General features: G+C 41.2%; 1 protein-coding gene across 1 annotated transcript; it reads left to right on the top strand.

The window, feature by feature from the left end:
• On the top strand, positions 841-8,007 carry LOC109836992 (bZIP transcription factor 16-like). The gene is made up of 10 exons (XM_020405071.1): positions 841-981; positions 2,341-2,424; positions 2,546-2,605; positions 2,689-2,858; positions 2,966-3,020; positions 4,848-4,890; positions 4,981-5,279; positions 6,688-6,765; positions 6,840-6,965; positions 7,312-8,007. The coding sequence occupies exons 1-10, from the start codon at positions 844-846 to the stop codon at positions 7,390-7,392; spliced, it is 1,134 nt and encodes a 377-aa protein (XP_020260660.1). The 5' UTR covers positions 841-843; the 3' UTR covers positions 7,393-8,007.

Genomic DNA, 22,371 nt, shown 5'->3' with positions numbered 1-22,371 from the left:
TGTCAACTCTTGTTGCCAAAATCCGGCAGGGACCAAAGATCTAAAAAGCTTGCCCAAAAATTGCGACCGGGTTTTCCTAGTAACCCGACCCGCTTCATACCTATTCCAGACGAGAACCTTTCAGGCTTCCACTATTTACTATTACAACCCCTTGTCGGGTTCGGATCATGAATTCATGATCGAGCAAACATCCAATTTGGATTTTGAGTCGCAAAACTTGGTTCTATTTTCACGTGCATAAGTCCCCTATCCATCTGCTTCGATCATATAAATCCCACACTTTCAACGGTAGATCTTAAACTACCTCACTGCAGGAGAGCGTAATGACCATTCTGCCCTCACCCGTCTCCTCTCCGAGATCGCCTTTATCAAATTGACCCCGCCCCAAAAGTTTTTTGCCCTAATTCTGCAGCTCGACCCCTCTCTTGATTCCAGCTACACTCTCTCCACTGATTTCCGCTCTGAATCCCGCTGATTTATGGTTTTAATGGAGTTTAGGTCGCTCTAGGGTTTTGGAGTGAGAAAAGTAGCGATCTTGGTGTTAGATCTTAGCAATTTTAGGATTTAGAATTTAAATTGTTGGCGTTTGAGATGAATTGAGAGAAGTAGAGAAAGGGAGTGGTGAGAGGAACCGTTGGATCATGGGGGGCAGTGAGAGCGACACACCGAAGAAGGGGACAAAGGCGCCGGCGTCTGAATCGCCGCCGGCGGGCCCACAGGTCAGTGATGCTGTCCTATTTTTGATTGTAGAAAAGTGTAATTTTGTTTCAGTGACAAAAAATGTTTCTTTTTGTGGTTCAAATTTTTTAGGAGCAGCCACCCTCGAGTATCTCGACGTGATTGATGAATTGTAGAGTATTTGCTAATTTTGCAGTAAATTTTTTTGAATTTTTGTTTATGTTGAAGGCTTATTCCCCGATTCCGCCTCCTGGGTTTTTTCACTCGAGTCCACAGGGTCATCCTTACATGTGGGGACCTCAGGTGCTATTCTTTGTATTTTGTGTTTGAAGTGTTTAATTGCGGAGCATTAAGCTCTTTAAATTTGTTTCGTGCATCTTTATTTGCTGTTAATTCTATTAATTCAAAACATGTGTTGGTTATTGCATCCAACAATAGATGGTATAACCATGAGCGTGCAGGTGTTTTTTTTTACTGGTTGTATTGGTTGATTTTTATAAGTTTTGAACTGCGTCAGTCTTCATGCCAGAAGTTCGACAAGCAAAAGCAGAAGTGTTATCTCAGATGTTTGGAACTGAGCTAATAGGAACAGAGAGATTGAATAAATGGTTGAAACCGAAATGGGGTAAAATAACTTGTACAGATGCCGAGGAAAGGGATGATATCAAGTTATTCTTTTGATATGAATCATAAGATAATTATGGCTGTGCTAGCTTTTAGCTTTGTGTCTGAAATGCATCATTTTGTTCTATGTGTTACTTTGGTTCTGCATGGGTTTGTCTTCGCGAAATAAAACTTATAATTTCTTATGAAACTCTATGAATCAGTGCTTAGAGGTTTAAAAATTGATTGATCTTCAGTACTTCTTTGACCAAAGAAAGATATTCTCAGCGATCATGTTAAACTATTTTCACCTGATTCATGATACATAAGTTTCACGGTGTTGAAAGCAACCAGACAATAAAAGCTTAAAGGTATCTGAATCTTACGAGGTTTCAAGGTCTCATGTTTGGTTCCATGGCACCAAATATCCCGTGTATGAGACTAAGGTGAAACCCCATGTTTCATGAAGTCTCAAAAGTGTAGGCTCAGTTCGCTTGTGACTTACATACTTTAAATTTTATTCTTTTGGGGAGTTCAACGCAATTAAAGTTGCTCACGGGACCATAAATTAAATTTTTATCAAATATATCGAATATAAGGAATGATATTGGAGATTCCATTGTTGTAGTACTAAAAAGTAAAGATTTATCTCAAGGATATGCTATAGTTTTTGAGGCCTATAAACGTGGGACTTCAGAAAACTAGATCAATTGTTTCTCTAGACTTCAGAAAACTAGATCAAATGATGCTGGCTTGTTGTTTATTCTTGTCCTAAGATACAAAAGAGAACCACTGCTTCAGCCTGTGAAAATGTCACTTCAATAGGACCAACATTTTGCTAATTATCATTGTGAACATCTTTATGCAAGGGGAAGGAACATAAATTATCAATGAGTTTGGGGTATGGGATGTATGTAATATCATATTTTAATCCCCATAGTTATCTAGTAATTGTGTTAATCAGTTGTATAAGATTTATGTAATATCATATTTGATTTTAATGCCCTTAATTGTCTAGTAATGGACGTAACCAATTGTATACTTTACTTTTATTTGCAGCACCTTATGCCTCCATATGGAACCCCACCACCTCCGTATGTTGTGTATCCTCACGGAGTATATGCTCATCCATCTATTCCACCGGTATAGTTCCATTGAATATGCCTTTTTAACTCTATTTCTTTTTTGAAGAATGAGTTGTTTTCATTATAGATCAAATTTGAAAACTGCTAAAAAGTATTTTTATTCTACAACTGTTGGACAGGGGTCACACCCATTTAGTCCATTTGCGATGCCTTCTCCAAATGGCAATGCCGAGGCTTCTGTGAGTTACCTTCTAAATAGTGCACTTCTTGCATGTACTTGTGTATGTAAAGTAAATATAATGTGATGTTCTTTTTCTCATAGGGGGCCATGACAGGTGGCATGGAAGTTGATGGAAAATCATCTGATGGTAAGGAAAAAAGTCAGATTAAGAGATCCAAAGGAAGCTTGGGTAGCTTGAATATGATTACAGGAAAGAACACTAATGAGCCAGGTAAAACATCTGGAGCATCAGCAAATGGAGTGTCACAAAGGTAAACATATTCCCTCTTACCATAAGTAACTTGATTGTGCTGTATGCTATTCTTTGTGTGCAATGAGCAACTTATTTCTGTCATTTTTGTAACCATAATTTCTATAGTGGTGAAAGTGGAAGTGAAGGTTCAAGCGAAGGAAGTGATGCCAATTCTCAGAATGTAAGTCACTATCGGACACATTGCATCATAGATTTGTACTCTACCAAACCATTGAATTTTTGAGACATAAATTTACCCATGGAAATATAGGTATCTAGGTTGCATGGGTATGGGTGCGGACACTGACATGGGTGTGGATACGAAACATGACAAATGTGTAAAAAGATAGGATATAGGGACACAACTATATATTCGCATAATGAAATTAATAATTTATATGAGATCGATATTGTTTTTTATTCACATGTTATGATAACTAAAATTCCTATAACATTTTATGTTTCTTTTATTGAATTGATTATAAATTAAAAAACCGCTTGTTTTTTAAACAGAAACCCAATTAATCCTTTATAGTAATACTTATGAACTGCATATAGGTTGAAACGAACCAATCCGAGTCCAATGAGTTGCAAAAAATTAAGGTGAAGTGTAAATATACATACAAAAAGTGTATTACTATTCATGGTTTAAATCACACAGATAATGTAATGGGGGTGAGATAATGTAATGGGGTGAGGTTGATTAGGGTCCGCTAACTTCTTCGAATATTTGGTTTTGAGTTGAGCAGTCTTCCCGCACAAATAGCAACTCGTAAGATGACGGGGACCAGTTCCCCCGTTGTTCCTCGGACGATCAAGTCAGTGATGAACTTGAGTGGAAAATTGATGAACTGTGCGAGTTCTTAAGTGTAGTGGAGTGGAGAAGAATTCTGAGAGATTGCTTACCCTTATATTTGTAATACTTTTCCTTTTTATAGTCAAGCAAAAGAGGTAGTATAGTCTTTTTGGCCGAGCCTGAGCTGGCAGCTGAGTCAACGTCTACTTTACAGGTGTCGGTTGTAGATCGGCTGCATGATAAGCGTTGTTATTTAGTCATTAATGAGATGAAATGAGCGGTGCACGAAGCCGGCATGGTTCGATGTATTATAAATAGTGCAGATGATGGAGAAATGATGGCGTCTGCCAAACATTTAATGTGGCGCCGACGCGCTATTAGCAGGGAGGTTCGATGTTGAAGTCATCCTTTGGCTTGTAGCGAGAGGTGTCGAGAAATAACGCATTTTGAGTCGACCCTGCGAGGTGTCGAATAATTAATCGAATGGGTTCGTAGTGAGTCGTCTTCGATAAGAGGACCGACAAGTACCGCCCTTCAAGTTGACCTAAGGAGATGCTGGCTCGGCGAGTCGGCTAAGTCAGGATTCTTAGTGGTTCTGACCGTTAATTCGATTTGAGCGGTGCATGTAGGGGGACACCTGTTCGTTGCTGGCAAAGTGCCATACTTTGGCGACTGAAAACACCACAACAATTATGAATGTTTTAAATTAAAACATGTATTATATAATTGAGTGTCAGACACGGATACAAACATGTAATCAGACACGGATACAAACATTTGACTAAATGCATGTCTATATTCAAGAATTGTCCAAGGAGTGTCGGACACGGATACAAACATGTAATCGGACACGGATACAAACATGTAAACGGATACGACAAATGTCAGACACGGATAAGGGAGCCTAGATGAGGTGTTCGGGTAACTTAGATGGGTACTGCTGAGCATTGTATTTGTTAAGTTTGGAAAAACTGACTTAGTCACGGAGAGAGAGATCGTCAGTCTAATAGTAACATCATCATTTATCAGTTTTTTAGTTATTGTGATATTTTTAATTTTTATAAGACATTCTTGCATGCTAGTTATATGAGTGTTCTGTCCAAATACTTCAAATTTGCTGGAGCAAGCAGAAATTGCTTTTTTATGTTAGTAAATATTCATTTTTTGTAAATATTTTCTTGTATGCTAGTAAATATTCATTATCTCGTTCAGGATTCTCAACCAAAAACATCTGGAGGACAAGATTCTCATGATGGTAGGTTTCTATAAATTTCCCAGATGAGGGAACCGAAAATAGATCTGATTATGCTGTACTAATGGAAATAATATCTATGCTCGACATCAGGAACATTACGGAATGGGACTGCTGCACGTGGTTCTCAGAATGGAGTGGCCCACCCTACCTCACAAGCAATGTTGAGCCAACCCATGCCAATAATGCCTATGCCAGCAGCTGGTGCACCTGCGGGGGTTGGTGCTCCAACCACAGCTTTAAATATTGGCATGGAGTACTGGGGTGCTCCTGCCCCGTCTATTCCTCCTGTTCGCGGAAAGGTTCCTGCCACCACAGTTGCTGGAGCAGCAGTACTTCCTGGAGGGCTTGCTGGATCACGTGAAAACATGCCATCAGAACTTTGGCTACAGGTTTAGTTACATGAAGCTAACAACTTACATATTATGCTTTTAATCATAGCTATACAAGAGAATTTGCTTAGTTTGTATTGCTTGCTGCTTTAGTGCGAGTCAAGTTAAGGTCATGGTTCTCATTACTGATTTTATAATGTATAACTGTTCTTAAGGATTTATAAGTAAATTGTAATTTGTGGTGTTTGTTTATAAGAAACTTTAAGATTCAATTACCAACTTAACTAGGGAATCCTTAACTATTAAGGATTCACGATATAATTTCCAATTGATAGGATCCTTTTAACTTATAACTCTAGGATGACATAGTGGCATAATCTGGTGTGAGAAAGGCCATGAAAACCCTCTAAATTTACTAAATTTCCACCAAAAAATGCAGGGCCCTGTTTTTTGTACTTGCAATGCTACTATATGACATCTTGAAGCCTTCAGTGGTTTCATGCAATCTCTAGGCCCTCTGTATATAACTAGGATGTACAAACTGCCTATGCTGTAGATAAGTTATAACATGTGAGTGGCCTATTATAGTTGACATTCTGAAGGAACTGTAATAAATAAATGGTCCCATAACAACTATTAGCTTGCATCTCAAGGTGGTATGTGATCATCCTTGGAGAACCTATATTGCTAAGTATACTTACCTGTAATGGTTGCAAGGATCGCCTTCAGGCTTGCAGAGTTACAGACATAAGAAATGACTGCATCTTGTATCTCTATACGATGATTAATTTTAAATGGTAGGTGACATACTTCTGAGTCAGCTGTTGTTTCTGGAAGTTCTAAAACAAAAAGTTCTTCATTATAGATGCAGATTTCATGAGCAATAAAACTATGAAAGCCTTTAAGTGTTCATAAGTGCTTTCCTATTCTGTTAATAATCAGCGAGAAGCTTTACTTGTTTTTATTTTGGTCATTTCTTTAAGATTTCAGGTTGTATAGAGTGCAGTGGTCACTGGTTCATATCTTTTCCTAATATCCATGTAAATCATTTAAAAGAACAGCATTCATACAAAACGATAAGTGCAGACATATAATATAATCTACTTTAAAAGTCTTTAAATATCACTGTTCTGTGAGTCAGTTTGTGCAAATGGCAGGCAATTCTCTCCATCCTACCTTATGTTCTCTAAAGAAGACAGGTACTTGCGTTAGGACATACCAATTTACTAACAATTTTGGAATATGTAGACTGCTTTTTAAACATATGGACGCAGTACATATTATGACTTTATTTTATGATATTTTATCTTCTGTTTTCTTATGTATCTACTTTTTGAGCATTTATGACATGAAAAAAATGTGATGGTGTGTGAAAACTGTACTAGTTTTCTGTTTTTACTTGCATACTGTACTAGTTTTCTGTTTTTACTTGCATTTCAGTATTATTTATCCTCTGATTGGAACTCAGGATGAAAGGGAACTAAAAAGGCAGCGAAGAAAGCAGTCAAACAGAGAATCTGCACGTAGATCTAGACTTCGTAAGCAGGTATAAAGCATATATTTTGAGTTATGAATATTTTTTATAGAAGCCAAACATCATAAGATGATGTCGGCTTACAGGCTGAGTGTGAAGAGCTAGCTCAGCGTGTCGAGGTCTTAAAAGAGGAAAACAGCTCCCTTAGAGCTGAAGTTGATAGGTTGAGGAAGGAACATGATCAGCTACTTGCTCAGAATACTTCTTTGAAGGTAGTTGTTTCTTGCTGGGCTTTACTTTTTTACTGTTGTAGTCAAGTAAAACTGGCTATCATCATGATCTTTAGATTACTTTTCTGTGATTAATTTTTTCTGAACAATAAAAATTCATGGACTTTAATTACTGTACCCACTTCAGTTTGCTGACCACGGAGCTATCTAGTATTCAGGAAAAAAAGTTATTTAATGCGTATACTTGTAAATTGCAATGATGTCTGATTATAAACTGGTCCTTTTTTTCCTTTGCTGCAAAAATTTCCTATTGTACTGAAATTCTATCCTTTGCTTGTTTAAATGCTTACTTAAGACTAGGGTTTAAATTCAAGTTGAAATATTGCAGGAAAGGCTTGGGGGAACACCCAGAGGAGCTGATGACAGTAGACCTGAAAAAATGGATCAGCATTCAGGTGAAAGGATCTAGTGGTCCTTTGAGTCTAATGCAACATGCTGGGCAACATATTGATATCTTGAACCTCAAGTACTTCAGATGCTTTTCTGGCTCATAACCCTGACTGAACTATGATCAGGCCCCTTATTACATAGCATTTATTAGAAGATAGAATTCATTGCACCTGTTTGCTACTAAGTACCTCTGTCATCGATGCTACTACCTCTGTCATTGCACCTGTTTGCTACTAAGTACCTCTGTCATCGATGCTGACTTCGCCAAACATGGTTCCTGTTATAAATTTGTCTTGGCTGATCTTTTAACAAGTCAAGTCAAGCAGGAGATGTACTCTTGGAACCACACTGGTTCTTCTCTGTTAAACTAAGGCTAGGGACTTTATTCCCATTTTTATAAACTCTGTATTTCGTGTTTTCTGATGCGATGTATGACTTTTGAGAGTGATGCTTGACTATATTGTAATTGGAGTTTCATAAAGTTCTTACTGTAGGGGTCATGGTCTTTTTAGGATGTACCAGTTGAACTTTGGATATGTAGAAATGTGGTAATATCTAGAGATAACCATATAATTTTCTTAATTGTCGCCTCTTGAAATTTAAGTACTGTACTGACCAAGCCTTCCATTTGAAATGCTCTATGCCTTGTAACTTTTGGGGAGCAATCAGCATGAAGCATATGATTGGTATGATTTTTACTCATTTTAAATTTGGGTTAACTTTGACTTCTTGTGGGTGTTGAGTTGTTGCAACTTATTTTGCCGATCCATTTTTAAAGGAGCATAATACTGTAGGAGGCCATGTTTAGGTGTGGGAAGTATTTTCTTATATGATTCAACAGGTATGTACCTGAACGTTCTTAGCATTATTTCGTGTTTTTAGTATTGTTCTATATTTTACTTGTGTGCCTTCATTTTTCAGGACAGGTACTGTTGTTGCGTTTGAAAATACATTATGATATCAATTCAAACAAACCTTTTCTGTGCTCTGGGTTCTATTCGAAGAATATCAATATAAGAAAGCGGAATGGTTTGCGATCTGGTTTATCTTCATGATTTCAGATTGTTCTATGGTAGCCAACAAAAGTCTTATTTGAGCAAATGAGCTACATCTTTTCCAGGTAAATCTTTTCTCTCACTTGAATATGGATGCTTTTGAGAGATGCAGGGTTTAAGCAACAAACGCTGAGGTTCCCCTAACAGCATAAATCGAGTGTCGTGTAACTTTTTTCTTAATGGTTGTCTTTTGAGCAGATTCGGTCATTGGATATTTGGAAGGTGGCAATAGCTTGTGATTTAAAGGCAAATACCAACTTGAGAACCTGCATAGTTCAACTGAAAGGAAGTTTTTTCAGCAGAACTAGACTAGGATATGATTTTTCTGTTTGTTATTTGAACAAGTTGGTCTTAAGCTTTCTGCTAACAAGTACTTCCTTTGTGGTGCAATCCAGGTTTTATTTTTTAAGTATTTATATTTATATTAGATTTAGTTGGGATGAATACGGGTCCCGCCTTGAATGTTCATTGAAGGTTCGTCTGTCGAAGTGCTTGCTGCACCGATTGGCTAGTAAGTGAAACTCTTTGAAGTTAAATATGAAACAAAAGAAGATGAATTTTATTTGCTATCAAGTACTTCCTTTGGCTAGTAAGTGAAACTCTTTGAAGTTAAATATGAAACAAAAGAAGATGAATTTTATTTGCTAACAAGTACTTCCTTTGTGATGCAATCCAGGTTGTCTTTTTAAGTGTTTATATTTATATTAGATTTAGTTGGGAGGAATAGGGGTCCTGCCGTTTCATTGAAGGTTCGTCTGTCGAAGTGCTTGCTGCACCGATTGGCTAGTAAGTGAAACTCTTAGAAGTTAAATATGAAATAAAAGAAGATGAATTTTTTCCCCCTCATACTTTTGCCTTGAACTCAGTGGATTGTGGCATGAGACTCCTGGGAATAGAATTATCAAAATTTATCAAAATTTGTTATTGGTGGTACGTGTTGAACTTAGAATTAATGTGACACATATGTTTCTAGCTGATATCTCTTGATCTAGAGAATTGCAACCTTTGGATCATTTTTGAAGATGATAAATTACAATTGCCTGTTATGTTATCTATATTTATTTCATGGTTTACTGAACATGATAATCATTTTGAATTTTTTTTTCATTGGAAACCTGCGCTTGTTAGATGGAAACCTTATTGTACTCCGGAAACACTCAGCCCTACTCAGATGATTCTAATAATTGATTTAGACTGGCTTTTTGGATACTTCTATGGTAATTTATTGATGCCATTATCTGAGTGTCTTCTAACATTATTTTCTGCTGTAAGCAGAGAGTTGATTTGTAGAACTATATCACGTCTATAGTCTAATTTTGAGGTCTTAGTATCTTACTGATGCTTCTAATTTCCCAATTGTTTCATGACCCTCAGATTAATCAACTATCACGAAAACAGTTTGAAGCTTATGGCAGATGGTTAGGTTTGAAGAAAATGAGATGAACTTTATTGGGGGGAATATATAAAGGCATATTCCTAAAGGTATAGGTGTCGGATATTTTCCGTAGTTTTTCCTACCAAGCAAATTGCTTGAAAACAAAGGGTCTGGCCACCTGTGCGAATTTATAAATCTTCTGTGCGGTAAAGATACATACCAGACAGAAGGGTGTCCGCATAATGCACGTACACGTATGCACGAAGGCGAAGGCGCGCAAATAAATGTATATACACGAGTATAAATCTTCTGTTTCTAGTACTATTCTGAAACCGCTATGTACCCTAGCATCAATGGTAAATAACAGCAACATTATATTGTTATGACAGTAACACCAAATGTTTCTGCTGTTTGGCTCAAACGCTAGAAGAATGTAACAAGTATTCCCGCTTTATCTCCTGTACTAGCCTCGGCACTACTTCTGTCTGTCGGAATTCTTTCTCTTGGTGAGTAGGTCGAACACGATAAGCCCAGCTCAACGATAGATGGAAGGCATTGATGCATGATTGTCGGTTCTTTAGTCTGTTGGCCATCTGAACTATTTGTGAGAAGATTCGAAGAACCACTGATACTCGAAATTGAATCCGGGTGTGCATTCTGTACCCATTGCCTCAAGCTCAAAACTACAGCAAACATGATACCAGTTGGTTTTTTTTCTCCCAGTAAACATGTGAGAGTGGGGGCCACTCTCTATTCGCGTGAGGAGCTCAGGTGCTCAGGTGCCCATTCACACGTTTTTTTAAAGTCACCCGAACCCGAAAGGCCCACCAATCCCTTATAAATACCTATGACTACCTAGGGTTTTGTGTTGGGAAAAGCTACGGAAAAAGGCAGCAGGGGGAACAGCGGCTTTAGAGAAAGAAAAAGTCTGCGGGAAGAAAAGTTTGCAGAGGGTTTAGCCGGCTGTTTATTGAGAGAAAAATAGTGAGATTTTGAGGAGAGAAAAAGAGAGATTTACAAAAGAGAGGTCAATTTCTTTTGGGTAAAAATTAGATCTTTTTCTTTGAGACGAGCTTGTGGATTGTACAAGTCGTCGGTGTTCTTCTCATAGTGGAATCTCCTCTCACCCCTCCCGTGGACGTAGGCAAGTTTGCCGAACCACGTAAATCTCGTGTATTTACTGTTTTCTGGGTTGTTGGCTATTGCTTGTAGGATCCCTCAAAATTCGGTCTTAGAGCTGATGAGAGGAAGAGTGTATATTTCACTTTGATGAAATATATCACTTTCGATTCTTGTTTCCTTTGAGAAATAAGAATTTCATTATCTATTCTCGTTTCCTTTGAGAAACAAGAATATAGAGGTTGACTTGTGCTTTTGTGACAACAAAAACCAGGGCTCTCTCTCAGGTGATATCACTTCCGCGGCGGTGGGCGTGACTCTGCGCCCAACAATTGGTATCAGAGCTGTTAATCAGATTGGGAGTGGTGTAGCTTCTGGTTTGAGGTGGTGCTCGACAATTTCCTGAGAGAAGCGGATTTATTAATACAAGCGGATAATGTCGTCAACAAGTAAAATAGTTAAAGTTGGAAAATACGAGATTGAAAAATTCAATGGGAAGAATGATTTTTCCTATTGGAGGATGCAGATGAAGAACACGTTGATTTCGCAGAAATTGCACAAAGCTTTGGCGGGAAAAGAGAAGAAGCACAAGGATATGTCTGATGAGGATTGGGAGGAGCTGGATCTGGAAGCACGGGCGTCGATTATCCTTTGCCTTGAAAGGGATGTAGCTTTCTTGGTAGATGGAGAGGAAACGGCTGCAGGCGTGTGGTCGAAGTTAGAAAGCACCTTCATGATGAAGAGTTTAACAAACTGGATCTATTTAAAATCCAAATTGTATATTTGCAAGATGGAGGAGGGCTCATCACTCCGGGAATACATCAACAAGTTCGATAGGATAATATCGGATTTGAAGGACATCGATGTGACTGTAGAAGACGAGGATCAGGCGCTTCTACTACTTCTATCTCTGCCGAAGTCTTATGAGAACCTGGTGCAAACACTGATGCTTGTGGGAGACAATTTGACGATGGATGAGACTAGAACGGCGCTTCTAGCAGATGACCTTCGGAAGATTGCAACCAGTGACATGACTACTGGTGGTAACAAAGAACAAGCGCAGGGATTGTTTGCTAGAGGAAGGAGCAATGAGCGAGGAAAAGGCAAGGGAGGAAAGTCTAGATCTAAATCGAGACCTCTTGCGGGAAAAGCGTGCTTCAAATGCGGTGAAGTAGGGCATTTCAAGGTTGACTGTCCTAACAAGAGAGTAGGTGGGAAAAAGAACAACAATAAGACCGAGAGAAGAGAAGGCAAAGAAGAGGCGAGTTACGCATCGGAGGAAGGGAGCGAGAAGGAATGCTATATCGTCACGGGTGACGAGGATACCTCCGGGAAGTGGATTCTTGATTCTGGTTGCTCTTACCATATGTGTCCAAATAGGAAGTGGTTTACTACCTACAGGAGCATTGATGGTGGAACCGTATTGATGGGGAACAACCATGCTTGTAAAACGGTGGGGCTAGGTGATATCAAAATCAAAATGCATGATGGAGTGGTTCGAACGCTAACGGACAGTCGCAACTTCCCGCCTTTGCGGAAGAATCTTATCTCAGTTGGTGCTTTGGACTCCTGTGGCTGCAAGATTGTTACAGAGAACGGAGTAAAGAAGGTTGTTCGAGGTTCCCTAACAGTGATGAAGGGTGTTCGTCACGGTAATCTATATACTCTCTCGGGTACGACGGTGACAGGAGATGCAGCGGTTGGAACTGATGGAAGTGGTGGAGACCCATGTGAGCACACCCGGTTATGGCATAGGCGGCTTGGGCACATGTCAGAGAAGGGTCTGGTTCTGCTTGGTAAGGAGGGTTTGCTGAAGAATCTGAAGAAACCTTGCATGGATTTTTGTGAGGATTGTGTGTATGGAAAGGCGCACAGGGTCCAATTCTTGAAAAGCAATCACAAGAGCAGAGGTATACTAGATTATGTGCACACGGATGTTTGGGGTCCGGCTCAGACAACTTCCAAGGGTGGTTCCAGGTATTTTGTCTCGTTCATAGACGATTATTCTAGGTATGCTTGGATTTATTTTCTTAAGCATAAGAATGAGGTATTCGAGACATTCAAGAAGTGGAAAGCAATGGTTGAGAACAAGACAGGTAAGAAATTGAAGACACTGAGATCTGACAATGGTACAGAGTATACAGACGGTGCTTTCAAAGAGTTCTGTGATCAGGAGGGCATTGTTCGACACTGGACAGTCAGGTCAACACCACAGCAGAACGGGGTCGCGGAGAGACTGAACCGAACATTGCGGGAGAAGGCAATGAGTATGCGATCTTATGCTAGATTGGGCAACGAATGGTGGGCAGAAGCGGTGGCTGCAGCATGTTACATTGTGAACCGTTCTCCACATTCGACATTGGATGGTGATACACCCTATAGGGTGTGGTCAGGGGAACATGCAGATTATGAGAGGCTCAGAATTTTCGGATGTACCGCCTATTATCACGTCAACGAGGGAAAGCTTGACGCGAGGGCCAAGAAGGCGATATTCTTGGGGTATGCAAAGGGCGTAAAAGGCTACCGCCTTTGGTGTACAGAAGATTCGAAGTTCATGATCAGCAGGGACGTTACCTTTGATGAAAAATCCATGATTGCTAGGGCGCCCAAGGATGATGGTGTTGGGACTGTTGGGACTTCAAAGTCCCAGGTTATTGAGATAGAACCTAAAGACCAACCAGGTTCTAGTCATGTTCAAGTGGAAAATCAGGTAGATGATGAGCTTGAGCAAGAGGAGGTTCAGTAGGAGAATACACAGGCACTACAACAACAGCAGCTCGAGGATACTTTGGCTTCCACTAGGCCAAAGCGAGTATACAAGCAGGTACAAAAGCTGGGGGCTGATCAACCCCTGAAGCACTATGGGCAGGTTAATTTGGTTGAATACGCACTCTCGGTGGAGGAAGATGAGCCGATCTCCTTCAAGGAAGCTATTCGGGATAAAGATAGTGAGAGTTGGTTGGCTGCGATGGAGGAGGAGATGGAATCTCTTCGGAAGAACCAAACATGGGAGGTGGTCCCATTGCCCGTAGGAAGAAAAGCTATTGGTTGTAAGTGGGTGTATAAGAGAAAGGAAGATCCTTCAGAGCTCGGTGGTACAAGGTACAAGGCGAGGCTAGTGGCTAAAGGGTTTGCACAAAGAGAGGGTGTGGATTACAATGAGATATTTTCTCCGGTGGTGAAACACACTTCTATTCGGGTGCTATTGAGTATTGTTGCTCATGGTGATCTTGAGCTGGAACAACTCGATGTTAAAACGGCCTTCTTGCACGGAGACTTGGATGAAGAAATCTACATGCATCAACCTGAGGGCTACAAGGTTGAGAATAAGGAACATCATGTATGTCGCTTGAGGAAGTCACTCTATGGACTAAAGCAATCTCCTCGGCAGTGGTACAAGCGATTTGACTCCTTCATGCTAAAGCATGGGTTTTCCCGAAGCGATTACGATTGTTGTGTTTACATTCATACTTTGGCTTCCACTAGGCCAAAGCGAGCATACAAGCAGGTACAGAAGCTGGGGGCTGATCAACCCCTGAAGCACTATGGGCAGGTTAATTTGGTTGAATACGCACTCTCGGTGGAGGAAGATGAGCCGGTCTCCTTCAAGGAAGCTATTCGGGACAAGGATAGTGAGAGTTGGTTGGCTGCGATGGAGGAGGAGATGGAATCTCTTCGGAAGAACCAAACATGGGAGGTGGTCCCATTGCCTGTAGGAAGAAAAGCTATTGGTTGTAAGTGGGTGTATAAGAGAAAGGAAGATCCTTCAGAGCTCGGTGGCACAAGGTATAAGGCGAGGCTAGTGGCTAAAGGGGTTGCACAAAGAGAGGGTGTGGATTACAATGAGATCTTTTCTCCGGTGGTGAAACACACTTCTATTCGGGTGCTATTGAGTATTGTTGCTCATGGTGATCTTGAGCTGGAACAACTCGATGTTAAAACGGCTTTCTTGCACGGAGACTTGGATGAAGAGATCTACATGCATCAACCTGAGGGTTACAAGGTTGAGGATAAGGAGCATCATGTATGTCGCTTGAGGAAGTCACTCTATGGACTGAAGCAATCTCCTCGGCAGTGGTACAAGCGATTTGACTCCTTCATGCTGAAGCATGGATTTTCCCGAAGCGATTACGATTGTTGTGTTTACATTCGGAAGCTTCGTGGAAGTGATTATATCTATCTCCTTTTGTATGTGGATGACATGCTTATTGCTTCAAAGAGCAGGGTGGAGATAGATAGACTGAAATCTTAACTTGGTAAAGAGTTCGAGATGAAGGACATGGGCGCTGCTAGAAAAATACTGGGTATGGAGATTAGAAGAGAGCGGGCGAATCGGCGATTGTTCTTGAGTCAGAAGGGCTATATAGAGCGGGTGATCACGAGGTTTGGGATGCAAAGTGCTAAGTCAGTGGCGACTCCATTGGCTCCACACTTTAGGCTTTCAGGTAAACAATCTCCCACTACAGCGGAAGATAAGGCACACATGGAGCGTGTTCCTTATGCTAGTGCAGTTGGCAGTTTGATGTACGCCATGGTGTGTACACGTCCAGATATTTCACAAGCGGTTAGTGTGGTCAGCAGGTTCATGGCGAATCCGGGAAAGGCGCACTGGGAAGCTGTGAAGTGGGTCCTGAGGTACTTGAAAGGTATCGCGGATACGAGTCTGTGTTTTGGTGGAGACACATGTCAGATTGACGGGTTTGTTGACTCTGATTATGCGGGCGATCTAGATAGACGGCGATCTACTACTGGTTATGTATTCAGAATACATGGAGCTCCGGTTAGTTGGCGATCGATGTTGCAGGCTACAGTGGCACTTTCTACTACAGAGGCCGAGTACATGGCCATGGCGGAGGGAGTGAAGGAAGCATTGTGGTTGTGGGGTCTTCTAGACGATTTGGGGATTGAGCAGGAGAACGTGAACTTTTGGTGCGACAGTCAAAGTGCGATTCACTTGGCGAAGAATCAAGTTCATCATGCTCGTACCAAGCATATCGATGTCAGGTATCATTTCGTACGGGACGTCATAGAGAAAGGTGATATTTCTCTTATGAAGGTGCATACGAATGAGAATCCAGCAGACATGTTGACCAAGGTGGTCACATGTAGCAAGTTTAAGCATTGCTTGGACTTGCTTCCTATCAGCCCTTGTTGATTTGCCCAAGAGGGCATGGCCCTTCGGGGCGGTGATGGGGTGAGGTGAAGACTATGATGGAGAACAATTGCAGAACTACGATTAGCTTGATCCCGGTGGAGGGTACGTAGGCAGCCGCGGTATAGTGGCGCAGCTGGTTTTGGCCTGGTTTGGCCGATGGTGATCTCTCTGGTGAAGTTCGCGGAGTTCTTCTGATGTTCGTCCATAATTTGAGGTTTATCAAATGATGTACGAGGTGGAGAATTGTGAGAGTGGGGGCCACTCTCTATTCGCGTGAGGAGCTCAGGTGCTCAGGTGCCCATTCACACGTTTTTTTAAAGTCACCCGAACCCGAAAGGCCCACCAATCCCTTATAAATACCTATGACTACCTAGGGTTTTGTGTTGGGAAAAGCTACGGAAAAAGGCAGCAGGGGGAACAGCGGCTTTAGAGAAAGAAAAAGTCTGCGGGAAGAAAAGTTTGCAGAGGGTTTAGCCGGCTGTTTATTGAGAGAAAAATAGTGAGATTTTGAGGAGAGAAAAAGAGAGATTTACAAAAGAGAGGTCAATTTCTTTTGGGTAAAAATTAGATCTTTTTCTTTGAGACGAGCTTGTGGATTGTACAAGTCGTCGGTGTTCTTCTCATAGTGGAATCTCCCCTCACCCCTCCCGTGGACGTAGGCAAGTTTGCCGAACCACGTAAATCTCGTGTATTTACTGTTTTCTGGGTTGTTGGCTATTGCTTGTAGGATCCCTCAAAATTCGGTCTTAGAGCTGATGAGAGGAAGAGTGTATATTTCACTTTGATGAAATATATCACTTTCAATTCTTGTTTCCTTTGAGAAATAAGAATTTCACTATCTATTCTCGTTTCCTTTAAGAAACAAGAATATAGAGGTTGACTTGTGCTTTTGTGACAACAAAAGCCAGGGCGCTTTGATATTCGAAGTTTATTTTTGCCAATTTGATGCCCCAGTGCTTTAGAAAATTCAACATTATTATCCTCTATTTGGGAACTGTTTATTTTTAGTGTTAAATTTAGATCACGTCATCAACATGTGATCTAATAGAACTTTTGTACCCCTATAGTCATTAAAAATGCTCAATGCAAAGAATTGCCAAACCCTTTAGTCACACACACATCTTATTTTGAATGTTCACAAGAGTATACAAGTGTGAACACATGAAACAGTCCCCAAATATAGATACCAAAGTTCAATTTTCTGATAAAATGGGGCGTCAAGTGGGCAAAAATAAACTTTGGATTAAAGTTCAAAATGGGTGAAAATGTGGGTGTAGCAAAGTGCAATTAAGCCTGTCATTAGTCTCAAATTACTTTTTGCAAGCCATCTAAAAATCAACTAAGATTTATGACCCACAATTAAAGTTCCTCACTGTTAAGTATCAAAATTGGTCCTTGGTACCAAGGATACCCGTATTCCTCATACGTGTGCATGTATAACATTAAAATATATCAAATGATTGAATAATACTAAATATAAATATGATCAAATAATATTCATCATTAAATATATTCATTTTGAAATATATTCAAAATTGAATATGTTTAATATTTTATTTAAATAACTACATAATATTAAATATAATATTAAATACTAACTAGAAGTGTTTGGTAAACATTAGTTATTATTGTTTTTTTAATTTTGGATTTATTAAAGGTAGGGGATAGAGAAAATCCTAGGAGGGGGATCACAATCCTCCAATTTTAGGTTTAACTTTTTCTTGAAAATTTTTCACTAGGATGTTTAGAGTAGGATTGGGATTTGGATTTTGAAATCCTAGTCCTAGTCATAATCCTAGAAAACCAATAATACCATATATTAAATTCCGAATCCTAGTCCTAAAACTAGTAACACCATAAAGTTAAACCCAAATCCTAGCCCAAAAACCAATGACACGGTAAAGTTAAATACTAAAAAAAAAATGTCACAGTCCTAATCAACAATCCTCAACCAATAACCCCCTTAGTGAGAAGGATAATACTCGGAAAATCCTAAAATTTTATCTAAAAAACTTTTGGAAGAATGAACTTAGCTAGTTTTGTTTAAGCTTTGAATATAACATATGGTTCCTGGTGTGCTCACTTATGCGACAGAGATCTCACCGAGTTCTAGTCTGGCAATGCCAAAGTCGCACGCATGCGCTAACGTACCATTTCTTCATCTAACAAAACGTTGCTCGGGTTCAAGTCACAATGCAGAATTATGTGAGGATGATGGCGGTAGAGATGCTCAAGTGCCAAAGCCACATCTACCATCATATTCAACCTTCGGATTAGACTTAGGAAATAGTTTTCGGAGTGCAACCATCGCTCAAGCTTTCCATTGGGCATACGTTGCGGGGCTAAAGCCTTGGAAGTCCATATCGGAACATATGCTGATGATTTTAATCAGATTCCTATGCCGAAACCGAGCTCAAAGTGTTGGGGATTCGAAACAATCAATCGAACCCTTGCCCTTCCGGACCTTGTGTTGAAAGTAGGAAAGTAGGAATAAAACCACAAATAAAGATCTAACTTGCAAAAACAGTAAAAGAGACGAACACACAGATTTAACGAGGTTCGGCAACATGCCTACGTCCTCGGGAGCAACACCACACAATCTCTTTATTAATTGAAGAAGAAAATACAAGCTCTCAAACAATGGGTTAATCTCTCTGAGATTCTCTCTCTCTTTGCAGTCAAAAAACTCTCTTTTTTGATGTTGTACAAACCCTAAAATCGTTTGGGGTATATATAGAATCCTGGTTGAAACAAAATCCCAAAAGGAACAGGAAACTGCCAAAAATACTCGCGGTCGACCGGCCCGGTCGACCGATCAGATTCCAGAGAGTTTGGCGGTCGACCGGCGCGGTCGACCGATGGCAAAACCACTTAGAGACCAAAGTGCCTGCAATGAGTTCACCCGAACTCTCCCCTTCTTCGCATGTATCTTTTCCCCCGAAAAATTCTTTCTTCAATCAACATCCCGACGATCGCGCCGATCCTCGTAGTGTGGCTCCGCCTTCGTCTTCTACTCGTGAAGGCCAACTGAAGTTGCGCACAACTCCAGTTTCTCAATGGTGACTGCCTTCGTCAACATGTCCGCCGGATTTTGACTCCCCAAAATCTTCATTAAGTGCAACTTTCCGTCCTCGATCAGCGAGCGTATAAAATGGTATTTAACGTCGATGTGCTTCGTTCTGGCATGATATACTGGATTCTTGGCAAGATGTATAGCGCTCTGGCTATCACAATAAAGAACTCCTCTCCCTTGCTTCAGATCCAACTCTTCCAAGCACCCGTTCAACCAGATCATCTCCTTGCTTGCTTCAGTCACCGCGACATACTCAGCCTCGGTTGTAGACAAAGTCACAATCTTCTGCAGACGTAAGACCCAGCTCACTGCTGTCGACGCTAAGGTATAAATATACCCCGTGGTGCTTCGCCTCGTATCATGATCACCGGCGAAGTCCGCATCCACATATCCTTACAGTACCAATTCATTCCTCCTGAAACATAGTGGTTTGTTTGTTGTCCCTCTCAAGTACCGCATTATCCACTTCACGGTCTCCCAATGCTGCTTCCCTGGATTGCTTGCAAATCTGCTCACAACTCCCACTGGATGGGCGATGTCCGGCCTCGTGCAAACCATCGCGTACATGAGACTCCCAATGGCCGAAGAATATGGCACCCTGCTCATATGCTCTCTATCTGCATCTGTCTTAAGCGATTGCTCCTCAGATAGCTTGAACTGACTTCCAAGGGGTGTGCTAACAACTTTAGCATTCTGCATGTTGAACCTCTGAAGTACCTTCTCAATGTATTCAGCTTGGCTCAATCTCAATGTCCCTTCAGCTTCATTTCTATTGATTCGCATCCCTAGAATCTGCTTCGCTGCACCCAGATCCTTCATTACAAATTTCTTTGCTAGCTGTCTCTTCAAACTGTTTATCTCTTCTAAACACGGTCCTGCTATCAACATGTCATCAACATATAATAACAAAATAATGAAGCTGGACTCGAACCTTTTGAAATAACAATAATGATCCGAATTGCATCTTCTGTAGCCATTGTTCTGCATGAAGTTATCAAACTTCTTATACCACTGTCTCGGAGCCTGTTTCAAACCATATAAGCTCTTCTTGAGCTTGCACACCATCTCTTCCTTTCCTTCTTCAATGAAGCCAACAGGCTGCTTCATATAGATTTCTTCATCCAAGTCACCATGAAGAAAGACAGTCTTCACATCTAACTGCTCAAGGAAGAGGTCTTCTGCAGCTACCAAACTCAACACCACTCTGATGGTTGTGAGTTTCACAACAGGAGAAAATATCTCCGTGTAGTCTACTCCTTCCCGTTGTTGAAACCCCTTCACGACTAATCTGGCCTTGAATCTCTTGCTTCCATCACTCTCCTGCTTGACCCGGTAGACCCATTTATTGTGCAAGGCTTTCTTCTGTGCAGGTAGCTAGGCTAACTCTCATGTCTCATTAGTGAGTAGAGAATCCATCTCCTCCTGCATCGCATGCTCCCACTGCTGAGATTCACTCACTTGCACTGCCTCTTCATAACACTCCGGCTCTCCGCTATCTGTTAAGAGTAGATAATCAAGTGACGAGAGATATTTGAGATTTGGTTTGGGTACCCTGGATGACCTCCTAAGCTCCACGCCCTGGGTAGTAGCTTCTGCACCTGTAGTCTCCTCCGTTCTACGGTCAGAACTGACATCGTCGCCCCCATTTTGAAGTTCCTCCAAATCCATGTACTCGGATCCACCTGTATCCGTAGTGCTGCTCCCACTGCTTTGGCTATCTTTGGCATTGTGGAAGTTCCTCCAAATCCATGTACTCGGATCCACCTGTATCCGTAGTGTGCTGCTCCCTGCTTTGGCTATCTTTGGCATTGTCCCTGTCCTTGTACATCACCTCCTCATTGAATATCACATCCCGGCTCCTGATGATCTTCCTGTTCTTTTCATCCCAAAGGCGATACCCGAACTCATCAATGCCGTATCCAATGAATGTGCACTTCTGTGACTTAGCTTCTAGCTTGTCCCTGACATGGTCACTGATATAAACATAAGCCATGCAACCAAATACCCGCAAGTGTGAGAGATTTATCTTTTTTCCACTCCAAACCTCCTCTGAAATCCCAAAATCTAATGGAACTGATGGCTCGTAATTAATCAGGTAGGCTGCCGTATGCACCACATCCGCTCAAAATGTCTTAGGCAGACCTGCATGTAGTCGCATGCTCCGCGCACGCTCTGTCAAGGTCCTGTTCATTCTCTCTGCAATGCCGTTCTGCTGCGGCGTCCCTGGAGTAGTCCTCTCTAAGCGAATCCCATTCGTAGCACAAAACCTCTTGAACTCCTCCAGCTCATATTCTCCACCATTATCTGATCTCAAGCACTTCACCTTTAGATCTGTCTCATTCTCGACCATGGCCTTCCACTTCTTGAAGATTTCGAACACCTCTGACTTGTGCTTCATGAAGTAAACCCACATCTTCCTCGAGTGATAGTCGATAAAGGTGACGTAGTATCTCGAACCGCCAAAAGAAGACACACTGACTGGGCCCCATACATCTGTATGAATTAACTCTAGCTTCTGAGCCTTAGGTGGCCTTCCACCCTTTTGGAAACTAACCCTCTTCTGCTTCCCAAAGATGCAGTCTTCATAAACTCTGACTTTCATGGTGTCGATCCCAGTTAGCTTTCCTTGTGAATGTAGAATTTTCATCCCCTTCTCGCTCATGTGTCCCAGCCTGTTGTGCCACAGATCTGTACTCTCCTTGCCAGCTACAATTGCGAGGGTGTCACTCGTATGTGAAGTGAGGTAGAGAGTTCCTGTTTTATTGCCTCGGGCAACAACCATAGTACCGTTGGAGATTCTCCATGAATCCCCGGTGAATGTCGAAACGTAGCCTTCTGCTCCAAGCTGTCCCACCGAAACAAGATTCCTCTTCAGCTTCGGCACGTGTCTCACGTTCTTTAAATTCCACTTAGAGCCCTTTATCTGTATCTGAACGTCGCCCTTTCTAACAATATTGCAAGGTTCATTATACCCCAAATATACTTTACCAAAGTCCCCTGCTACATAGTTCTGAAGTAGTTTCCTATTAGCAGTGGCGTGGAAAGAGGCTCCTGAGTCGATGACCCAAGAATCAGAATCGCTATCCATAGCAAGGATCAAGGCATCCTGCACGATATGAGCCTCCGGCTCACCTGCATCCTTCTTTGGTGCTTTACAGACCGAAGACATATGGCCCTCCTGGCCGTAGTTCCAACACTTCCTTTTGATGGACCTAACCTTC

Source organism: Asparagus officinalis, chromosome 4, assembly GCF_001876935.1.
Source record: "Asparagus officinalis chromosome 4, Aspof.V1, whole genome shotgun sequence".
Taxonomy (NCBI): Eukaryota; Viridiplantae; Streptophyta; class Magnoliopsida; order Asparagales; family Asparagaceae; genus Asparagus; species Asparagus officinalis.
This window is presented reverse-complemented; position numbering and strand designations above follow the sequence as displayed.